At 41.0% G+C, this 20,667-nt stretch overlaps 1 protein-coding gene across 2 annotated transcripts; it reads right to left on the bottom strand.

The window, feature by feature from the left end:
- Positions 1–439: 439 nt before the first annotated feature.
- Positions 440–18,478, bottom strand: igsf10 (immunoglobulin superfamily, member 10). 2 transcript variants are annotated; one of them, XM_051958308.1, is made up of 9 exons: positions 18,222–18,478; positions 12,818–12,947; positions 11,065–11,455; positions 9,724–10,491; positions 7,771–9,540; positions 6,035–7,639; positions 4,858–5,761; positions 2,941–3,313; positions 440–2,858 (listed from the first exon to the last, which is right to left on the bottom strand). In XM_051958308.1, the coding sequence occupies exons 1-9, from the start codon at positions 18,419–18,421 to the stop codon at positions 1,308–1,310; spliced, it is 7,692 nt and encodes a 2,563-aa protein (XP_051814268.1). In that variant the 5' UTR covers positions 18,422–18,478; the 3' UTR covers positions 440–1,307. The 2 variants fall into 2 exon arrangements, with proteins under 2 accessions (XP_051814268.1, XP_051814267.1); XM_051958307.1 differs by lacking the exons at positions 4,858–5,761; positions 6,035–7,639; positions 7,771–9,540; ... (2 more) ...; positions 12,818–12,947; positions 18,222–18,478 and having other exon boundaries at positions 2,941–3,476.
- Positions 18,479–20,667: the final 2,189 nt, after the last annotated feature.

The raw sequence follows: 20,667 nt of genomic DNA, 5'->3' as shown, positions 1-20,667 counted from the left end.
CCCCTATTTCGTCGTTACATTCTACCTCACCTTTCAGTTGACGCTGCAGCAGGGCAGTGAAATTAGTCCGTAACAACAATAAAAGAAGAAAAAAAAATCAAAGGCTCCCCTGTGGGTCTTGCACACCGTGGAGCTGGGTGACAAACTACTGTATTTTCACAGCTGGAAAGTAAAAACTGTGTGTGTCTGGAAGATTTCTACCGCAGCCTGAGCCATAACTCCCTTCTAGGGTGAGGCACACTGGATTATCCCATTGACCTGTATTAAAACATTTTACTACCCCATCAACTTTAATGAATTCTGCCTACCTGTGAAATTCTGTATTTTACACACGTAACATGGGACACATTGAAAAGATTTTGATGTGTCAATTAGTATAGTCAAAATATAAAAAGAATGAGCCATGTTTAAATTTTTATTTCATTTTTATCCCATACTTTAATAAAGTAGATACTACAAATAGATATAATATACTGTATTATTACAGATTAGCATAATGTATAACATTACTGTAAATTCTTGTGTACCACACAATAGATTATTAGTGAATCTTTGTATATTTTTTATTGTGCTGCAAATAGACATGAAGGAATCTGCTTTAAATTGTCAACAGAACCATTTTAAAAGTATAAAAAAGAAATGTGAAGTGATTCTGGTATGAAAGCACTGTCCTTTTCATGCAGATATGTGTCCAGTGTAAAACAACCCTCATATATGTTTTGAACAAATCTATTTTGTTTCACTGTCAAAATCAATAAATTGACCTTGAAAGATTATTCATAACACTCTTTACCTGTTGTCTTTTCCATTTGCTGTCAAGGGACAAAGCAATGTGTCACAACAGCTACAACCTCTGGCAAATGTCTGAAGGGCATTAAAACCCTCTGGGGGTCTTTGCACTGTAATAGTATCTTGGCCTGTGATACTACGCCCAACGCCTGGTGAGAGAAATCACTTCAGGCTCGGCTTTTCGCTCCCATGAGACCCACCTCAAATGAGAACCACCTATGAATTTCCAGACCCCCAGTCCCAAAGTTACAATAACAACTCCGTACCCCAGACTGGGTTTTCCAGTTTAAAAAAAAATTTTTTTCCCTTTTAAAATGTCTGTGTCCATTTTCTTCTTGTGCTCAGTTTATTTTCGTAATTCATGTCTGTGGCTTCTTTTTAATAATATTCCACCAGCCGTGAGCCTCACAAATCCACACATGAGATGGCATGTACTGTACCTTCCACACACAAGGTATGGTAACTGTCTGTTAATGCTGACATTTGGATATGCTGTCTTTCCTCAGTTATGTTTCTGTTCACTGTACAAGTACATATGTGACTTTTGAGTCTGTGCCGAGGTGGTTTTTGGCCAGGCATTTATATGTTCCAGAATCTGAGGGTTTGGGTCTCTGAATGATGAGTGTGCCCTGAGGGTGGAGCAGCTCGCTACCTGTACGCCGTCCCTGTTGTGCTGCTGACAGAATTGAATGATCGGGAAGCTCCCAAATGATGTCTGGCTTGGGGATCCCAGTGGCAGCACAGTTGAGTTGAAAAGCTGTCCCAGTCACTGCCCTCACACTGGGTGGTGGTCCTGTTGTGATCCTTGGAGGGTAAGCAATGATAACAACAGGAACGGTGAGTCCCGCCTCTCCAGCATCGTTGCGAGCCCTGCAGATGTAGTTTCCTTGGTCGTGAAGAGTAGTGTCCTGAACAATCAGAGTACCATTTTCTAGCAATTTGTAGCGGCCAAGGACTTGAGGTCGAGTAAGAGTGTGACCACCAGGAATGGTCCAGTAGATTCTGGGTCTGGGACTCCCATCAGATAGACAGTGAAGGAAGAGGGGCTCCCCAGACACACTGCGTATGATGCCCCTTGGCCTGGTTAGAATGTATGGCTTCTGCCCAATATCCAAAATGATTAGCTTCTCTATGTAGCCCATGAAATTCTTGGCACCACAGCGATACTTCCCAGTATCTTCTTTGCGAGGGTTGTAGATGATTAACGTTCCATCATTGCCTAGGTGGTGGCGAGTGTCACGGTGGGACCCACCAATAACCCGTGTTCCATTAGGCAAAGTCCAAACGATCTCCGGCCTTGGGTGCCCATCAGCAGAACAATTCAGAACTGTGGTTTTGCCAAACCGAGAAACAACACGTTCATTGAAGGGGTTCTTGAAGATCGGCCTTTTTAGCAAACTGGTAACCTCCAGCTGCACCACCATTACGGCTTCTCCTCCATCATTTCTTGCCATGCAGATGAACTCTGCTGTATCAGTAGGTCGCACGTTCCGAATCTCTAGCGTCCCGTTGTGGTGGACATTTATCCTGCTGCCAAAGTATGGCGCTTTTAGAAAGATGTTGTCAGGCATAATCCAAGTGATAGTAGGAGTGGGATCACCCTCGGCTTTACAGTCCAGAAGCTTCCTGGAGAACTTACTGGCTACATCTGTGATTACAGTCCTGTTCTGCCGGTAGCCATTGATCACTGGTGGGTTCCCATCTATCTCAAGCTTGTAAATTTCTCTGTTTTCTCCACCAGGGTTGCGAGCCACACAAACATATTCTCCTGCATCAACTAGCTTCACATCTCTGATATCCAGAGAACCATTGACATGCATTAAGTAGCGTTCATTTGATGCTGCTATTACATCATTGGTGGGAAGCATCCACAGGATCTTGGGTTTGGGCTCCCCATGTGCTTCACAGTCAAACCGGATGTTGCCTCCCGGCTTCACCCTGGCGTAGGTCTGGCTGGGTGGACGTATCCTGGGTGCAGCTGTCACCACAGTGATATGTACATGCATCTCATCCTTTCCCACCTGGTTCTCAGCATAGCAGGTGTAGTCCCCTTCCTCTGACATGCCCACCTGAGGAAGAATGACGCATATTAAACTTTCAAATATATTTTTAGATGTATGATGCAGATTTATGTTTAATATAATAGAATACCTGGTTCAGATAGAGGGTTCCATTGTCAAACAGAGTATAGCGACGTGTTCGTCCTCCTCCACTCCTCCCACTGGCATCTGATTGCAGAGCGCTGTTGACCACTGTTCCGTCTGGTAGACCCCAGGAGATCTCTGGCTTTGGAGCTCCTGAGGCTTTACAGTCCACCTTCAAGTCATTGCCATACGGTACCTGCTTCTTACCATAGAGCTTAGTCTCTATCTTGGCTGGCTTCATCGATATACTGACCCTCATGAGCTGGAGATCATCACCAATCTTGCTTCGTGCCACACAGAGGTAGTCTCCAGCATCTTTATCAGTCAAAGTGTTAACGATAAGAGTGCCATTTTCCAGGACCTGAATTCTGCTGCCCATCCTGGAAAGGTAAATGACTGGAAATCAGTGATTTGTCATAGAAGACAGATGGAATATTGTCACTGTACTTCGCAAAACCAACATTTCAATAGTTCTCCAAATAATTCCTGGGCAATGTTTTGCAACAGAAACACACATATGTTTGTATTTTCTCATCGTGGGAGAGTGAATGACTTACATCAAACAAACATGTACAACACTGCTCTAGGGAAAATGTTTGATATTTTATGAACTGATACTTAACAGAGACAAGGCCTTGGCAATGAAATGAACACCAGCAATGCATGACCATGTGTTTTTTGAATATAGCCATCCTGTTTCTTTCCTCCATCATTTTCTCCCTGATGTGACATGTATAGAAGCTGGTGATACAAATTGTTTATACACAGAACTATTGTTGGCAACTTTGCAATAATCGGGAGCCAATATTTTAGTGGTGCCAATATTCTGACAGTGCTCCCATTAGTGGTGGTTTGATTAAAGCATGACCTATACAGCTTTTTATTTATATGTTTGTTCCTTCGCTGCAGATATCTCCAGTGTCAGTTCTTGTTAGTTTATTTTTTTTTTTTTTTACTATACTCAATAGACAAAATTGAGAATAGAGTATTTACAGAGTTGGAGCTAAAGTTCATTGCAGCAAGCTCGCAAAGTTTCAGTATATTTTGGTCTTTCGTTTTTTTTTTACAGCTTGACATCACATGTCTATAATACCAAAGGCCTTTCTGGCATACCATGGCTACCAAATTTGGAATATTTTCTGAGTAAAAAATGCTTTAAGCTGCACAATGCTTGATACAATTGTTTATTTTCTGCAAAAATAATGTTTGTGGAATGTGCAATTATGATTTTAGCTTCACATTTAAATAGAATGCCCTCAAATCCCCTCATGTCCAAAAAAAGCAACATTTCTTGGCCTTTTTCTTTATAAAGGTGTTCACTGTTGTACAATCGTATCACCAGTTTTTTTTTTCATTTCAATTCTAATTTGACTGTTAAATTATGCCTTGAATAAATATGCTCAAGCTCCATCACATATTTTGTCATGTTCAGAGAGAATAATTACCCAATCAATTCAATCACACCATCAATCCCTATTTTAGAGAGACAGTACAAAAAGTCAGCGCACAAAAGCAAAACAAACAAACAAACCGAGACCAAGATGCTTAAAAAGAAAACAAAAATATTTCACCAATATAAATACCTTCAAACCCTGAGACGTTAGCATTATAGTACATCAATAAGCTTTCGTGGACGGTTGAGCTATTTGATATCTATTGTGCAAGCTTGCCAATTTCCATTTAGTGCTGAAAAATCCCTGATCTTTGGTGCTTACTGCATGAATGGAAAGTGAATAACAAGATTCCGCTTTGAAAATCATAAATTCTGTTGTGCTTTTGGAAGGTCAGCATAGCCTTTAAACTGTCAAGAAATGTTTTACTTGTTTTTTTTTCCCAGAATGGTGCATACAATACTTGTTTTACCTTTAACTTGCATTTTTCAAACACACGCTTTCACTTATTTCACTGATCAAGGTGTTTTTACCTGTGCCAGTGGTCAACTACAGCTTTAGAAGGCAGCCTCCACATGATCCTAGGTTTAGGGTCTCCCGTTGCAGCACAGTTTAGCCTCAGCTGATCCCCAAAGGACAGCTCAGTTAAGCGCTGGGATGTTTCTACTATCTGAGGCGCAGACTGCTGAGTCTCCACTGTCAGAGTCACCACCCTGCGCTCTGAGCCAGTAGAGCTGGTAGCAATACATTCATATTTTCCACTCTGTGCCGGAGTTACATCCCGAATACGAAGTGTCCCATTCTCATACATTAATATCCGTGTGTCACTGGCAGCCTTGTCAGATCGTACCACTGACCCGTCATGGAGGACCCAGTGAACAGTAGGCTGGGGGGTCCCATGACCAGTGCAGGGCAGCCACAAGGTTTGGCTCTGGCTGGCTTTGAGCTGCTTCCGTTTCTCCTCGATGATGCCCGGTGGAGCTGCAACCACCTGCAGTCGGACTGTAGCAGTATCGGCTCCAGCTGGATTACTGGCAATGCATTTGTAATGACCTCTGTCATAAACAGACACATCCTCAATAACCAGAGTGCCCTCAGCAGACACTGATACCCTTCCCTTCACTGTGTTTTGACCCCTGACTTGAGTCCGGTTGGCCAAGATCCAAGATATCATGGGTATAGGTCGGCCCTCTGTCTTACATTTCATCTCCACTTTGTTTCCTGCATGAGATTTTATCTCACGCATTTTAGGCTCCAGGATGCGTGACGGGTAGGCCACCACAGAGAGGGTGACAAGAAGTTTATCTGATCCATGATCATTCTCAGCTAGACAGAGGTACTGGCCACGGTCCTTAATATTAGCATTCTGGATAGACAGTGTGCCATTGCCCAACACCTCAAACTTTCCCATTCTTCCTTTAATGGTAAAAGTGTTGCCTGAGGGATTGAAACACAGACAAGGAAATGCTCAGCTTAAAATGTCTAAAACCAACACATTACTTACACAAATACAGACTTAAAACAACTTTACAATAACAGTGGTGTTACTTTTCCACCATCTACAGTTACATTATTGTCTTGTCATTAATACTTCTGAATTGTAAATTTAAAAAAATCAACACTGTGCCTTATTTTCACCCTACTCCGACACATTTTCTAGATATTTTTCTTTCCTTTATGGTCACAATTCATGTAGTATTTTTGCCATACCTGTGCTTGAAGAGAAGCGCTTCCAGGTTATCACTGGCTGCGGGTTTCCGACAGCCTCACATGGCAGGAAAGCATCTGAATTGGACAAAACGGTAAAGCTGGCTGCATTTCCCCCCAGTATCTTTGGTTTGTTTGTCATGACTTTTGTAGTGGGCTCAAAGCCAGCAGTATTGGTAATGGTACTTTCATAGCCTGTGACCTGATTGTAAACAGTAGAAATTGCATTATTATGTATGTCCTTCTTGTGCGGAGCGGGGGTGCTGGGGTGATAACCTCGCTCAGCCGTAAGAATAATCATTGTGTCAATGATATGACCTTTATCTGCACTGCCTCTGGCAACACTGCTTGACACGGTAGGTCTGACTCTCCCTAATGGTGGTCTGTGATTGGTGTCTCCATTGTTCCTCTGTGTTGGTGGTCGGATGTTGCTGTGAACTCTGGTCTGAACTGCTGTGTATGCCCCTTTTGTAGAAGCTGGCATTAATGTAGTGGTCGGGTTATATGTGGTTGAAATAATCAAAGGTGTCTTGCTGGGAGTATAAGTTGATGAACTACTAGATGTCCCGTCAAATTCACTCTCCTCCTTTGACGTTTCATCAACGGAAACAGCTACTGCAGTTCTGTCTTCTTTCCTAGACAGTGTGTACAGGGGCTTGTAGAGAGAAACAGCCTTTTCAGGTTTTGTGGTTACCTCCACTGTAGTTTCCACAGTTGTTAACTCTGTAGTTGAAGCCTCAGTTGTAGTAGTGATTACAGGTTTTCTGAAGGGTCTCCTGCCTCTAAAAGGTCTCCTTCTTCGCCCTTGCCACCTCCTTGTCCCACCAGGCCGCTGTCTGATGACAAGCAAATTATCAGGTAGTCCCCCAGACCCAGATGATAAGGCTTCATCAGGACTTTTAGCTGAATATGGTTTGACAGTTGGTGGGGAGAGCAGAGTCTGTAATTCTGGTGGTGTTTCAGCGGTGGTGGAAGATCTGGAGTAATCAGATGCACTTGTAGTTGTTATATGGTGAAAACTGGGTCTCAGTGTTGTGAACTCAAAATCGGCCGAGGGTGAATCTCCATAGTCATCATCTAATGAGCTCTCTCTGCTCTGTGTGGGTCTGGATGGTGACAGAGTCTCAGGTTCAGCCATCGAGTTTGCTGTGGTGGTGGGCACAGCAGCAGGGGTTGTGGTTAGGGTCATCGTTGTAGTTTGAGCTGTAGTTGATGTTTTTAGGGTGGAGAAAGGCCTTCTTAGTCTGCCCAGGATTCTTTCCCTTTCTCTGCTTCCAAACAACCTGTTCCATGGAATTCGTCCACGAATAACCTTAGAAGCAGTTGTAGTAGGCGTTGTAGTAGAGACTGATGGGGCTTTTTTTGGGGTCAAAAATGGATCAGTTGTAGGACCAAACTCAGGAGCATCAGCAGATGTTATGTACTCAGTGTAAACCTCTGAGCTGGACTCAGTATGGGTGCCTGGAGCATTTGAGGTAATGTAATTGTTTGTGGTAGAAGCTGCAGCTTTTTGTGTAGAAGCGAGTCTGTTTGTTTTGTGTAAAGATGGACTGGAAGACGCTGTTGGTGTGACCACCTGGAGGTCAGTGGTCACTGTCTTCTTTCTGTCTTCATCAGAGTTACAGTCTGAAAAAAAAGAGAGCATATCCAAAGACTCATATGTTGATAGCCAGAGTATTCATACACTGAAGCACAAACTGAAAAATAGCTCTTTAAGATGTAAGAACAAGACTTCTTACCTGTCGTCAGTTCAATTCTATACGGCACAGTGGCACTCCCTTCTTTCTTCACAGTGGGCTTTTTAAGTTTACTGATGAAGGACTGTATGTCAGTGATTCTGTTGGGTTTAATGATCCTCCTGCGGCCTGGAATAATCCTCCTGCCAGCCCCTCCTCTGCTGTTCTTCCGTGGGATGATATGGATCTGATGCTGGGAGATGATGGTGGATCCTGCTGGCAGGCGTGGGGATTTTATAGTCTGGGTTGTGTGAAACGTGATCTCATCTTGCTGTCTCTCTGTGGTGGTGACTGCTGTGAATGTAGTTTGGCTTTCAGGGTCTGTGTGTACGAACAGCTCCATGGGACCTGCACCATCTCTCATTGGAGTAACATTAGGGTCTGAAGTGAATGAAAGTGCCGCCCCTGTGGATGTCTCTGGCTCTGCAGGTGGTTCTCCTGAAAACTGGAGTTGGGTTTCTTGTGAAGCGTCTGTCACAGTAAGTTGGAGAGTGACTGGCTTGACATTTGAGGGAGGTTTGCTTGTTCTTTCCAGGGCATAAAGCTCTGTTGTTTCAACAAAATTTGGAATGTGTGTGAATGTAGACTTAATTGGTGTAGCGTCTGACTGCATATATGACTCTGTTACTTGTAAGTTTTCATGTTCTGCTCCACTGTTAAAATCAATAGGATTTCTGAAAGTATTTTCCATGTCAACACTCTCATCTGTGTGTGTAGTTTCAGTTTGACCCTCTTTGCCATATATTCTATGTGGATTCTCTGTAGTTGGTTTGACAGTGCTTGGGATAGCAACGAGATGGTCTTCATTATGAATCTCGCCAGAGCCAATGTCATCATCACCAGAAAAACCAGTGTGTGAGTCTTCATATTTTCCCCTCTCATTCTTTGTGCCAGTCTTTCTTGATCCATGTTGAGCCTTTTTCATAAATTCAGCAAATTTCTGAGGGTCTACTTTCCTGGAAGCTTTATCAAAGACCCTACTACTCCAGATGTGTCTGTTGCGGACTGGCCCCCTCCTTCTCTGTCCCAGTCTGGCTCCAGAGCCTCCTCTGCCCTGTGATCTGTGTCTGGGGAAAGGTCGATCTGAGGTGATGGTTCTGGATTCCTGACTGTTTCTGTCAGCTGCATTGGGGGATGGGATCTCATTGAGGTTGACTGTGTTTCCTGTCAAACTAGAATCCATCTTGACTTCCATTGCCATCCCTGATCCCTCACTGTCCAAAGCTGTTAAAGCAGACTCAGGCCGTCCTTCAGTCACTGTCACCTGAGACACAAGCAGGTCAAATCCCAGGTGATTTGCAACCAAACACCTATAAAATCCCCGATCCCTTTCTGTGAGACCCTGAATCAGCAGCGTTCCATTCTCGTACACCTTTCTGTTATCTTGAGATTTGTATAGTACTGAGTGGTCAGGAAGAACCCATGATACCACGGCCGCAGGACTCCCTGAGGAACTACAGTCCAAAACTAGATTTTCACCCAGTGGCCTTGAGAGCTGGACCCCGTTGACTTCAGCCTCTTCCACATCATGGGACAGAACTGTCACTCGAAAAACCAGGATATCGGCATCCAGGTAGTTTGTGGCAATGCACCAGTAGAGGCCTGTGTCGGAAGAATCGGCACCGCGAACAGTGAGCTTCCCTTCAGCAGTGATTATGATCCTCCTGTCATCACTGGAAAAAGGAGCTCTGACTTTACTTCCGTCTGGTAAAATCCACTCCAACAAAGGCTTTGGTTCACCCTGGATTTGACATGTTAACTGTGCCACACCACCTATGTCAAAAAGCAAAGTAAATATGTGATTATTATTACAACAATACATTTAAAATGCTCCCGTTGGCAACTGAAATGCGCAGTTTATTTAAACACATCAGTTAAAAGACAATTCTAAACAGATGTCAACTAAAGTGAAGGTGACTTTAACCAGTGTATTAAGATTCACACTCTAACTCTTACCTGTGAGTACAGTGTGCTCAGTCTTGGTGTGATTATCCCGCTTGATCATTGTCCACGAGTAGCGGTCCTTTTTAGGTGACCTGTCGTCCACACGTAGGTTGACCTCAGACTGATACTTAATGTGAAGAGTTGAGAAGGTGGTAGTAGTGCGGTCAAGCTGGAAGCTGATCTCTCCCTGCATTAACCATGGAGGGGAGGCTTTAATGTCAGCTTCAATGTTTGTATTAAATCCTTCCTCTTTGTCCTTTGTTTTTATCTGACTATACCTGTATACCACTTCTGGGCTTCTGCCCAGCATTAAACCTCGCTCTAGCTTCATAGGAGAGTCACTGTAGGAGGCCAGTATCTGCCAGAGCGGCTGGATGTGTTCATAGTTAATGTTACACACTAAATAAGTAGTTATTTCAGTGGTAAGCACAGTCACATTGTTTCCCTCCTCCACCTCCAAAGTTTGCCTCAGGTTCTTGAAAGCTGTGGGCCTTTGGACGGTGCAGGACAGGCTGGCATCATTATGAAACTGATCGGTCAGGTTCATTTGTATGGAGCCTAATGGGGCGATGAAGTCCTTGGGGGAAACTGGAGTGAAATCTCCCTGATCTAAGCTGATGTTTTTCTGCTTTAGATATGGTTGGATCCAGGCTTTGGTACAAGTAAGAGAATCACCGTGGAGAAGGGACAGAGGTCTGTTTTGGTAAGGGGCTGGATTTTCACAAACAGGACATAGCTGGCCCCTCGGATATCTCCTGTCTCGCTTGCATTTCAGCACACCTGGAAACAATTATTAAGTAGTGTAGTATTGAGTTGGTTGTATGGAAGAAAAAAATACATTTATAGTTTCCACATTACACACCGTCCAAACCAAAACTGTAAAACATGTGAACCAAAAAGATCACGATCTCCATGCAGAATTGTAATATATGAGTTGACATTTGTATCAGCCAAGTCAGGGGAAAAAAGTATAACTTTTGTTTCTCTGGCTCTTTAGTGTTTTCTGTAGCTCTTGAGATTATCTGTGCCTCCAGTGATTGCTCTGCAAAGATTTATATATTTCCCTTGGATATGTCTTTCTTGGGATAAAATCCCATGCACTATTACTTTATAGGAGAAAAGGAACAAATCACTTTCAAAATATGAGTAGCATAACCAATTGAAGCACTAATATAGGAAGCAACTTTACCAGATGAGTCTTATTAAAGCGGCTAGCAAAGATTCTGAGCAAATGTTTTCTTTTTAGCAGTATCTTAAGGTGAACTTATTGAAAAAGGGGGATTCTCTTAGTTTGTAGGCACATTCATCTCAAAATGCTTTGAGAATGTTCCAAAGCACACGTGCATGTCTCACCTGTGTTCCTCTGCGCCCACACTGAGAACCACGTCATACGGCAGTCACATGTCCAGGGGTTGCCGTGGAGGAAGAGGTTCTCTAACTGACTGCAGCCTGAGAAAATGTCTGCTGGCAGACTTGTCAGGAGGTTGTCTGATAGGTGGATGCTTCTTATGGAGGATACCTTGAAAATCTGGCTGTGTCTCAGCGTGATGAATGTGTCTGGGTGGAGTTGCTGGAGGTGGTTACCCTCCAGATGGACCAACTGTAAGTTGGTCAGGCCGTAGAAAGCCTCTGGACTAATAAACTCAATGTGGTTGTGGTCTATGTGGAGTCTCAGCAGACTGTTCAGGCCTTTGAATGTCTCTTTGTTGATCTCCTTTACTTTGTTGAATGACATCTTCAGGACCTGTGAGAACACAATTGAGAGGCTGGAAATGTTTGTCAAAAAACAATGACTTAAAAAAAGGACTGTGCTGGCGAGAAGTTGAGGCAACTCTATATTTTTAAGTTGTACAATGTGATGCTGATATACTGGATTGCCCAGTACTGTTTATAACAAAAACATCTAGAAAAGCACAGTATTCCAAAAAGGTTGCTCATTCCTTGTATCATCTCAGAGTAATAAGTCCGTAGTAGTTGATTTGTAGTAGGATCACAATCATGTGATATTCAGCAGGCGGCTGGCATAGTGTTCACTTGTCCTAGTTACAGTGATGCTGTGCCGTTCTCAATGATACAGAAATCTTTAAAAAATGTGTGGATCCAGACTACAAGCCGCATCACTACCAAAATCTAATCAATTGGTCCTTGTGTCATTTCTGACCTTTCCTGAAAATTTCATCTAAATCCGTTAATCTGTTTTTGAGTAATGCTGCTAATAGACAGACAGATAATCTAACGGCAATCATCACATAACTCTGCCGAGGCTCTGCCTCCTTGGCGGAGGAAATACAGTTACACGATCATCAGACATATGCAGAAGTTTATCAGAACTGATTCACAAATGTAAAGAAAATCATTTTAAAATTACTGTTAGTTGATAATGTTATGTAGAGACTCAATCTTGAGGGCTCCTTTTCTATTGGTTTCCATACTTCTCTCTTATTTCTTTTGTGTATGCACAACCTAAAGTTCAGCCTGAAGCTCCTGAATTTTTGTCATGTGACTGTCAGCCACATCTTAGTCATTAATGGTTCAGGTTTGCTATGCGGGGTGCCAAAATGTTTGTGTTGTACAGAATGTGATTAGTTCAAACATTGTATTTTGGCTCCAGTAAACAGTGTAACTTTGGTGATAATCTTTCATACCCTCTAGTCGCTTTCAGACGGATAATGACTAGCTTTGAGAGATGAAAGTGAAATATTCTGAGTTAACGTTATTGAGGTTAACAAAATAACTCTATCCATAGTAGGTATTGTTTCAAAAGCTCTGTATCTTATATTTATGATAACTGTGGCTTTTCTCTTGTAGTAATGTTGTCTTTTTCCTCTTTGTATTGTTTTAATTTATGTTTTCTGACTGAATTTCGACACCAAACAAGATATGTAATTGAATCAATCTTAGATTTTCATCCCTTGTAAACAACTGACATCACAAAAAAATGTTTATGCAGAGATTGTCATTTATTAATAATTGTGTTACATTTTCTACAAAAACTGAACTAAACCATGTGATGTCAGCAGACATGTCATACAACAATGTGTTTTTTGATATTCCAGTACAGTAAACGGAAGTAATTTGTTCACAAAGGACAGAGACATGATTTTACCTGCAATGACTTGAGGTCTTGAAAGGCTCTGTCTTCAATGCTGTGTATAGTGTTGCTATGAAGCATCAACAGCTCCAAGCTCTCAAGCCCTGAAAGACCATTTTCTCTCACGACAGTGATACTGTTGTACCTATAGCCGAGAAACGAAAAAGCTTTGGTCATTGATTATCAGTTTGACTGTTCAAATGTACCACACAAATGTTCATGAATAATTAAAATAGCGTCATAGAATGCCCTGTTCAACTACACAAATGTTTTCAAATACGTTTCTAGATAAGACCCCTGCTCGGGCTGATGGGAGATGGGAGGGCTAAGCTGCAGTATTCATCTCACTGAAGCAAAGTTTGTAGGCATCCATACAATGTGGCTCAGAATGGGCCTTTGGGGGGTTATAATGTATGACAGTAAGCATGATCGATCCACATACAGTAAAGGCAGTGAGTCAAATGTAAAATCCTTTAATCCTCAGGCAAATAAGTGAAAACACCTGTGTAGGGGAAATGTAGGCAAGTACTGGGTATCAGTGTTGGGGCTTAATAATCGGTACTCATTGTGGCTCAAGTTAGTATTTTACTTTTATTTTCAGTACCTTTGAAATCTTAACTATTTTCTTGTGCCTTACAATAACAATATACATTTACTATCTATTGTATTAATATAAAATGCAGTACAGTTTTGTTTGTTTGTCTAAAAATCTCCTTCTTTACCATACACTTGTTGCAGATATGTTGTGTAAACTGCACATATTTAGCTATAAGTATGGAAACACTGCAGGTAACAACAAACAGGACTGTGCAAAAGATGGTCACGTGGTCTTGTGGGTGTGATTCCATCAAAAATTTGTTCCTCATTATTGTCACTGAAGAAAAGAATCCTTTTGTGCATCTGTTTTTCATGGCACACATTTTGACTTGTCATAAAAATTTTATCGTATCACATTATCCTAAAAGGGCACTTCATTGTCAGAGTGTACGCTTTTTGTGATTGCTGGAGTTCTCAAAAGCAGATGTGGAGAAGGGGCTGTGAAACCAGCTCCCTGTTTTGGAGGCAGACACCCTTTCTGGTTTAAAGATTAGGGTTAACACTTTTTTTTTTATAAAGCTTGTAGTTAGGGCAACCTCAAGTGACCCTGAACCGCCTCTAAGTGATGCTGCTATCTGGCCAGGTTGCTGGGAGACTTCCTAAGATGCACTAAGCTCCTCTCCGCTTCTCTTTCCCTATTCATATATTTACAGACAACCATTGCACGTCACTAATTTTGTGGCGCTTTATCCCTCCGAGTTTGCTTGGTCCTCTCTGCAGGTATCTCTTTCACCCTTCTGACCTGCTCACCATACTCCTCACTGTTTATTGTTCTCTTATGAATTGTCTATCTATTTTTTCGCTCCTGAATTTTTCTCTGTTCTCTTTACCCCTTTAACCTGTTTATTTTTCCTTGCCTTGAGATGACATATGTTGTGAATTATGAATAAAACAGAATTGAGCAGAAAAAGCACAGGTGTTGCGAATTACATGAGTAATGGCTCAGTTCAGTGTGACCCCTAGGCGATGCAACTGAGCCAGCATGCACAACAACATGCCCTTGAAGCTGACACTCCTGGAGGGAATTAGCATTATAGTCATAATTAATAGTATATTACACCTGTGCTGATCCTGCCAAGCCAAGTCAAAATGTCTCCAATGAAAATGTAGCTACTACTCTGGCCTGATCATATTTTTGAAAGGGGTTTAATCAGACAGTAATTGAAAACACCTGTGGGTGAGAGATGTCTTATTTTACTGACAAAAGGTTTTAGAGTCAAGTTAAAAAAATATTCGAAAATAGCTGCAATATGAGGCAGCAACACCTCTGTTACCACCAACAGGCAAGGAATAGGTAAGGCAACTTAATGACAATTTTACAGCTCCACAGGGTGTCAGAATATATCCTGACAAAACTCCTAGATTATGTATTTCCGAGAGGCTAGCAGAGAAGCTAGTAGGTGGTTACAGGACTGGACATGAGTTTTATATGTTACTCTTCAATGGCAAGCTGACAGTGATGATTTTAGGTGTAAACGTTTTTAGAAAAATAATTTAAACAGGAACTGGCTAGCATTTGTGCTTTGCGAAGCTAAATGAAGCTAAAAGGTGCTAATTGGCTACAGCTAACGGCTGCTATGAAATTGCCCATTTTAACGAAACATTTAGCGAATATTAGCTTGCTATTTTCCCAAAACCACAAATTTAAGCGATAAAGTTATCTTCATGGAAAAAACATATTTAGGCAGTTTTGACTTTTACTTCAATTTTAATCAGTTGCTTCTTTTACCATCAACAATTGCAATAAGTTTAGTATGGAATAAGATTACTGTCAGAAGTATTCATCCACGATTCTAACCATTCGTATTCGTAATGTTAAACATTTGTATGTTAATAAAAATTTGTACACAAAATTCTGCTGTCATATGCATGAGTTTGATAAATTAAGGGTTAGGATTGTTTTTACGAGTATGAACCTAAAAGTTGTGAGTGCAACTCTAATTTCTACGACTACGAAGTCTTCCCTGTGAGGACGAATTCAAGTTTATGGGTACGAGTAGAAAAATACTGGAATGACGTCACATAGGTCACAGGGGAACGTAATCGAACACCGATTGCTCCAAACGCGCATGCGCCATTTATAAAGAGTAGACGCCGGGTGGACCCGGTGGACCCATAGATATATACAAACATTTGTATATATCTATGGGTGGACCTACCGGGGCAGGTGACGCCTCACAGGTCAAGTAAATAACACATCCAACTTCTTGTAATTTATTTATTTCATGAAACTGTACTGTTTTAATTGATATACAGTTTATGGACGAAAGACGGTACTGCTTAGCTTGCACGCTAACGAGCCGGGCCGGTGACACATTAGCCTTCTAATGCAAGGAGGCTTAATAACAAAACAAACATAATTTGAGATTATGAATCGTGGCAATTGGCGTATGAATCAGCCCATTGTACAGCCTAAATTGATGTACATTAAGTCCAGTTTTAGTTCTTTGCAAACTCAGACACGTGCATTAGGTTAGTTTGCAATGAATCTGGCGGAGTTCGGTAAAGTTGGAAAGATATTCACAGATTCGGACTTCCGGCATCAATAACTCATGAGATATATGTTGTCAAAACATGAACGATGCCTCTTTCAAATCGTTGTAAGGTAGACAATGTGCTACAAGGCCAATTTTATCAAAAGTCGCTGTATTTCAAGCTACAGAAATAACATTGGCGTCTATGAGCAGCCGGCGGTGCAACGAGTGAACAGGGACCGTCTGCAAATAGTAAAACCGCTGCAACAGCGAAAAGAGACACTACACATATATTCAATAACTTCACTGTAGAGCCACCAAAATCACTGGAGCCATGAATGGGCTCTTGCTGGTCAAACTACAACTCTTGCTTTGGCGCTAAATGAAAAATCTGAATTTTAAGGAATTTGTATTTTTTATAATTATCATTTTATTAGTAATAAAATTCAATAACTTCACTCTTACACACTGTACAATCACCAAAATCACTGGAGCCATCAATTGTCTCCTGCTGGTCATACTACAACTCTTTATTTGGTGCTAAATTAAAAATCTGAATTTTAAGGAATTTTTATGTTTTGTATGATTATTTTATGAGTATTAAAATGGCACTTTTCTTGATGTATGTGGTATATTTTATATAACACACAGGAAAAATGGCATAAGGGCATAATGTACTTGTTTGTCCAAACACATAATTCTGTATAGTAATGGAATTTACCATCCTTACCAAAGAGAGTATCAGATAACACCAATATACCAAACAAACTGTTTAGACTGTCACCTCAAGTACTGATGATTGAGAAGAAAGACGATAAGACACTTTATTGCAAAGTTTCAGTGTCAATTGATTCATTTATACCATAATGTTAAACTGAGAGTAATATTTTTCTAGTTAAGGACTGTACAGACAATACTTGGAGGTAATAAACCTGACGGTCGGACCAGCACAGGTCACAGCAAGTACACTATGCCCTTATGCCATTTTCCCTGTGTGTTATATAAAATATACCACATACATCAAGAAAAGTGCCATTTTAATACTCATAAAATAATCATACAAAACATAAAAATTCCTTAAAATTCAGATTTTTGATTTAGCGCCAAAGCAAGAGTTGTAGTTTGACCAGCAAGAGCCCATTCATGGCTCCAGTGATTTTGGTGGCTCTACGGTGAAGTTATTGAATATATGTGTAGTGTCTCTTTTCGCTGTTGCAGCGGTTTTGCTATTTGCAGACGGTCCCTGTTCACTCGTTGCACTGCCGGCTGCTCATAGACGCCAATGTTATTTCTGTAGCTTGAAATACAGCGACTTTTGATAAAATTGGCCTTGTAGCACATTGTCTACCTTACAACGATTTGAAAGAGGCATCGTTCATGTTTTGACAACATATATCTCATGAGTTATTGATGCCGGAAGTCCGAATCTGTGAATATCTTTCCAACTTTACCGAACTCCGCCAGATTCATTGTAAACTAAACTAATGCACGTGTCTGAGTTTGCAAAGAACTAAAACTGGACTTAATTTACAGCAATTTAGGCTGTACAATGGGCTGATTCATACGCCAATTGCCACGATTCATAATCTCAAATTATGTTTGTTTTGTTATTAAGCCTCCTTGCATTAGAAGGCTAATGTGTCACCGGCCCGGCTCGTTAGCGTGCAAGCTAAGCAGTACCGTCTTTCGTCCATAAACTGTATATCAATTAAAACAGTACAGTTTCATGAAATAAATAAATTACAAGAAGTTGGATGTGTTATTTATTTGACCTGTGAGGCGTCACCTGCCCCGGTAGGTCCACCGGGTCCACCCGGCGTCTACTCTTTATAAATGGCGCATGCGCATTTGGAGCGATCGGTGTTCGATTACGTTCCCCTGTGACCTATGTGACGTCATTCCAGTATTTTTCTACTCGTACCCATAAACTTGAATTCGTCCTCACAGGGAAGACTTCGTAGTCGTAGAAATTAGAGTTGCACTCACAACTTTTAGGTTCATACTCGTAAAAACAATCCTAACCCTTAATTTATCAAACTCATGCATATGACAGCAGAATTTTGTGTACAAGTTTTTTATTAACATACAAATGTTTAACATTACGAATACGAATGGTTAGAATTGTGGATGAATACTTTTGACAGTAATCTTATTCCATAGTTTAGCAGCTGTTTTTATTAGCAGTTAACTAGCTTAAACTCTGAAAAGGTCGCAGCTAACAGTAGCTTCTTTGTAATGTTAATGCTATTCGTGCTTATAAAGTCTGTGGTTCAAATCAGTCACTTACTCTTTCCCCTAGTGTATGTGCAGTTCTCCAACCTGCTCTGACAGAAAGAGGGAACACTTACCCGAGGTTAATTCTTTCCACAGCTGGCTGGATGTGGTCAGGTATTGCGGTCAGGTATCTGAAGGTGCAGTGCACTTCGGTGGGAACGTAGCAGACGCAGGATTTGGGGCAGTCAGCGCTGGACGGCACCACAGCGGCCAGAAACAACAGAACCTCCAGCAGCCACCTCCACAGGTATGAAACGCTGCAGGCACACATCATGCACTGGGGTGTGGGGCTTCAGCTGCACGGATAAGGGTGCTACACTTGAACCATGAAACACACCTGGGGAGAGAGGGATTGCAAGCTGAAGCACAAATAGATTCCACGTGCAGCCGTTCTCCTAATTATTTTATGTATATATTCATTATGTAGAATGGGGGAAATTCTCATTGAGGACTCATGCGAATAATTAAAAGTCAATTAGAGGGTGGAAAATCCATGCAAACTTATGCAAACACAACAAATGTAAACAGAAATAGACATTTTAACCCAGTTATCAAAATGTGCATCAGCCCATCCCTCACCTTCCTGCACACAAGATTGCAAAAATCCCGATGAAAGCGTTTTATAGTCCACATTCAGTGTCAGTAGTTCTCCTGTTGGACTCCTCATATGAGCGCACTGTCTGGATCGCTTCTTTGAGAGCCTGCAGCAGGCAGAGCGCACACTTAAAGGTCTCCTCCGCCCCCTCTAATCTGTTGTAATGCAAAACCAGAGCAACTGCAACTATGAAATACTCGGGGAGGTGGTTTGCTTGAAGTACCACTCATCTAATCGACCGTTAAAGGCCAACAAAAGCACAAAAATACTTGATTTACTGAGGATAAAAGTGGAATTGTTAACTGCGGCCAATACAATAATATTTGACTTATGTGATTATTTTTTAGAAGTGGGTCATAAAACTGTTTTGCATGGAAGCATTCAGGAAGAGCCTGAATTCTTCCCTGATAACTTATTAGATAGATCCTGAGGAATATCTTGAGCTCAGCATTTCATTACAGTAATAAATAGTTTGTGATTAAATTTGGACATGGTAAGATAATTGCCCCAAGCTTGTCTACACCACAGACTTTGTGAAAGTCTCAGAGTCAGATGAAACATCATTCATTCATCATGGTCAAGGACAAATCTGTTATAGATTATCTCAATAGCCAGTTTACTTTCATCTTTTCCATGAAATGGGTCAGTTCAGTCATTTTTTGTGTATATTTTCTGTGTTTTTCTTATGAAAAATTCCAAAAAACCAACCACCATCCTAAGCAGATGGGGGTGAGTTTCTCTTTTGTCTCTTTTCCCCCAAAATCTAATTCTTTCAACTGGTTTGTTAAAGTCTCTCTGTGGTGTAGACTTTTCCTTTACAATCTGCCATGCACGGTAACTATGAGATGTGCTCCAATATATACCACTGTAGTATTACATTCAGTATTTATTTTAGTTAAATTGCACAAATAATGATGCAGTCACTGCTGGAAATCTTAACCACAAACTTTTAAGGCAAACGGTTTTGTTACCGTGTCATAAAGAACCCATATTTAGACGTTTTCTCAGTGTTTTTAATGAGTGTAACTTTAAATCCGAATTTGTATCTTTTGCTGTTCAGATAAAATGATATCTATCACTGGGCGGCTGAATTTGTGAAACTGACCTTCAACTTAAAGAATGCATGTCTTATTTATGGACAACTCATTGTGACTGTCACCGTCAAGATTTCTGAGTCATTCACTTGAAAAAGGCATTTATGGTGACCATCAAACCACAACTTAAACTGTCTTTAAATCGAACCATGTGTTTTTGCCTTCCAAATACTATGTTCCTGCTCACAAAGCTGCTGGTTTCCCGCGTCCACACTGTTAAACAACAACAATCATGCACATACTTCGGACACTCATGCAAGCTCGCAGACACGAACACATACAAATGATGTTTCATATATGTTGTTGTCACATTTGCAGATGGAAGTTGTTTTCATTGTCCGCTGCATTTCTAACGTAGATGTTTATCGACTGCATTGTAAAGTATCAAGTCTTTAGGAGTTATTGGAATCAGATAATGTTGTAAAGAAGTTTTTTATTGAATGAACCCTTTGAACCTCAAGCATTTTTTTGCTCCTGTGACGTTTTTACTCACTGTTAGGTCATTTTTTACTACATTGTAAAAGTTCCGCACCTCTATGGAAACAGCACAACATGACTCGTAGTAGAGAGAAGTGAAAAATGTCCTTTGTGCCATGTGACCCAGGTTTGATGCCACATATATATGTGTATATATATATATATATATATATATATATAATGTAAAAATACTGGAAAATTGGAAGGTGAATTTCTTTGATTACTTATCTTACTAAATAAATACATGACCGTTGGTCACAAATGATTCAGTAATGACAGAATCTGGTTACAGCAAATAGTTCATAATTATTTTTTCTAAATTAGACATTTAGAATAAAGGGGCTTTGACGAAAA

Source organism: Acanthochromis polyacanthus, chromosome 13 (assembly GCF_021347895.1).
Source record: "Acanthochromis polyacanthus isolate Apoly-LR-REF ecotype Palm Island chromosome 13, KAUST_Apoly_ChrSc, whole genome shotgun sequence".
Lineage (NCBI taxonomy): Eukaryota > Metazoa > Chordata > Actinopteri > Pomacentridae > Acanthochromis > Acanthochromis polyacanthus.
The sequence above is the reverse complement of the archived record's forward strand: the minus strand, read 5'-3'. Positions and strand labels throughout refer to the sequence as shown.

Excerpts from the sequence above, each read along its gene's own strand:
- igsf10 (XM_051958308.1), bottom strand. The coding sequence starts at position 18,421 with ATGATGTGTGCCTGCAGCGTTTCATACCTGTGGAGGTGGCTGCTGGAG. Across the intron at positions 10,492-11,064 it reads GTGGGCGCAGAGGAACACAG|GTGTGCTGAAATGCAAGCGA; the intron begins GTGAGACATGCA and ends AATTGTTTCCAG. Across the intron at positions 9,541-9,723 it reads TGAGCACACTGTACTCACAG|GTGGTGTGGCACAGTTAACA; the intron begins GTAAGAGTTAGA and ends TTTTTGACATAG.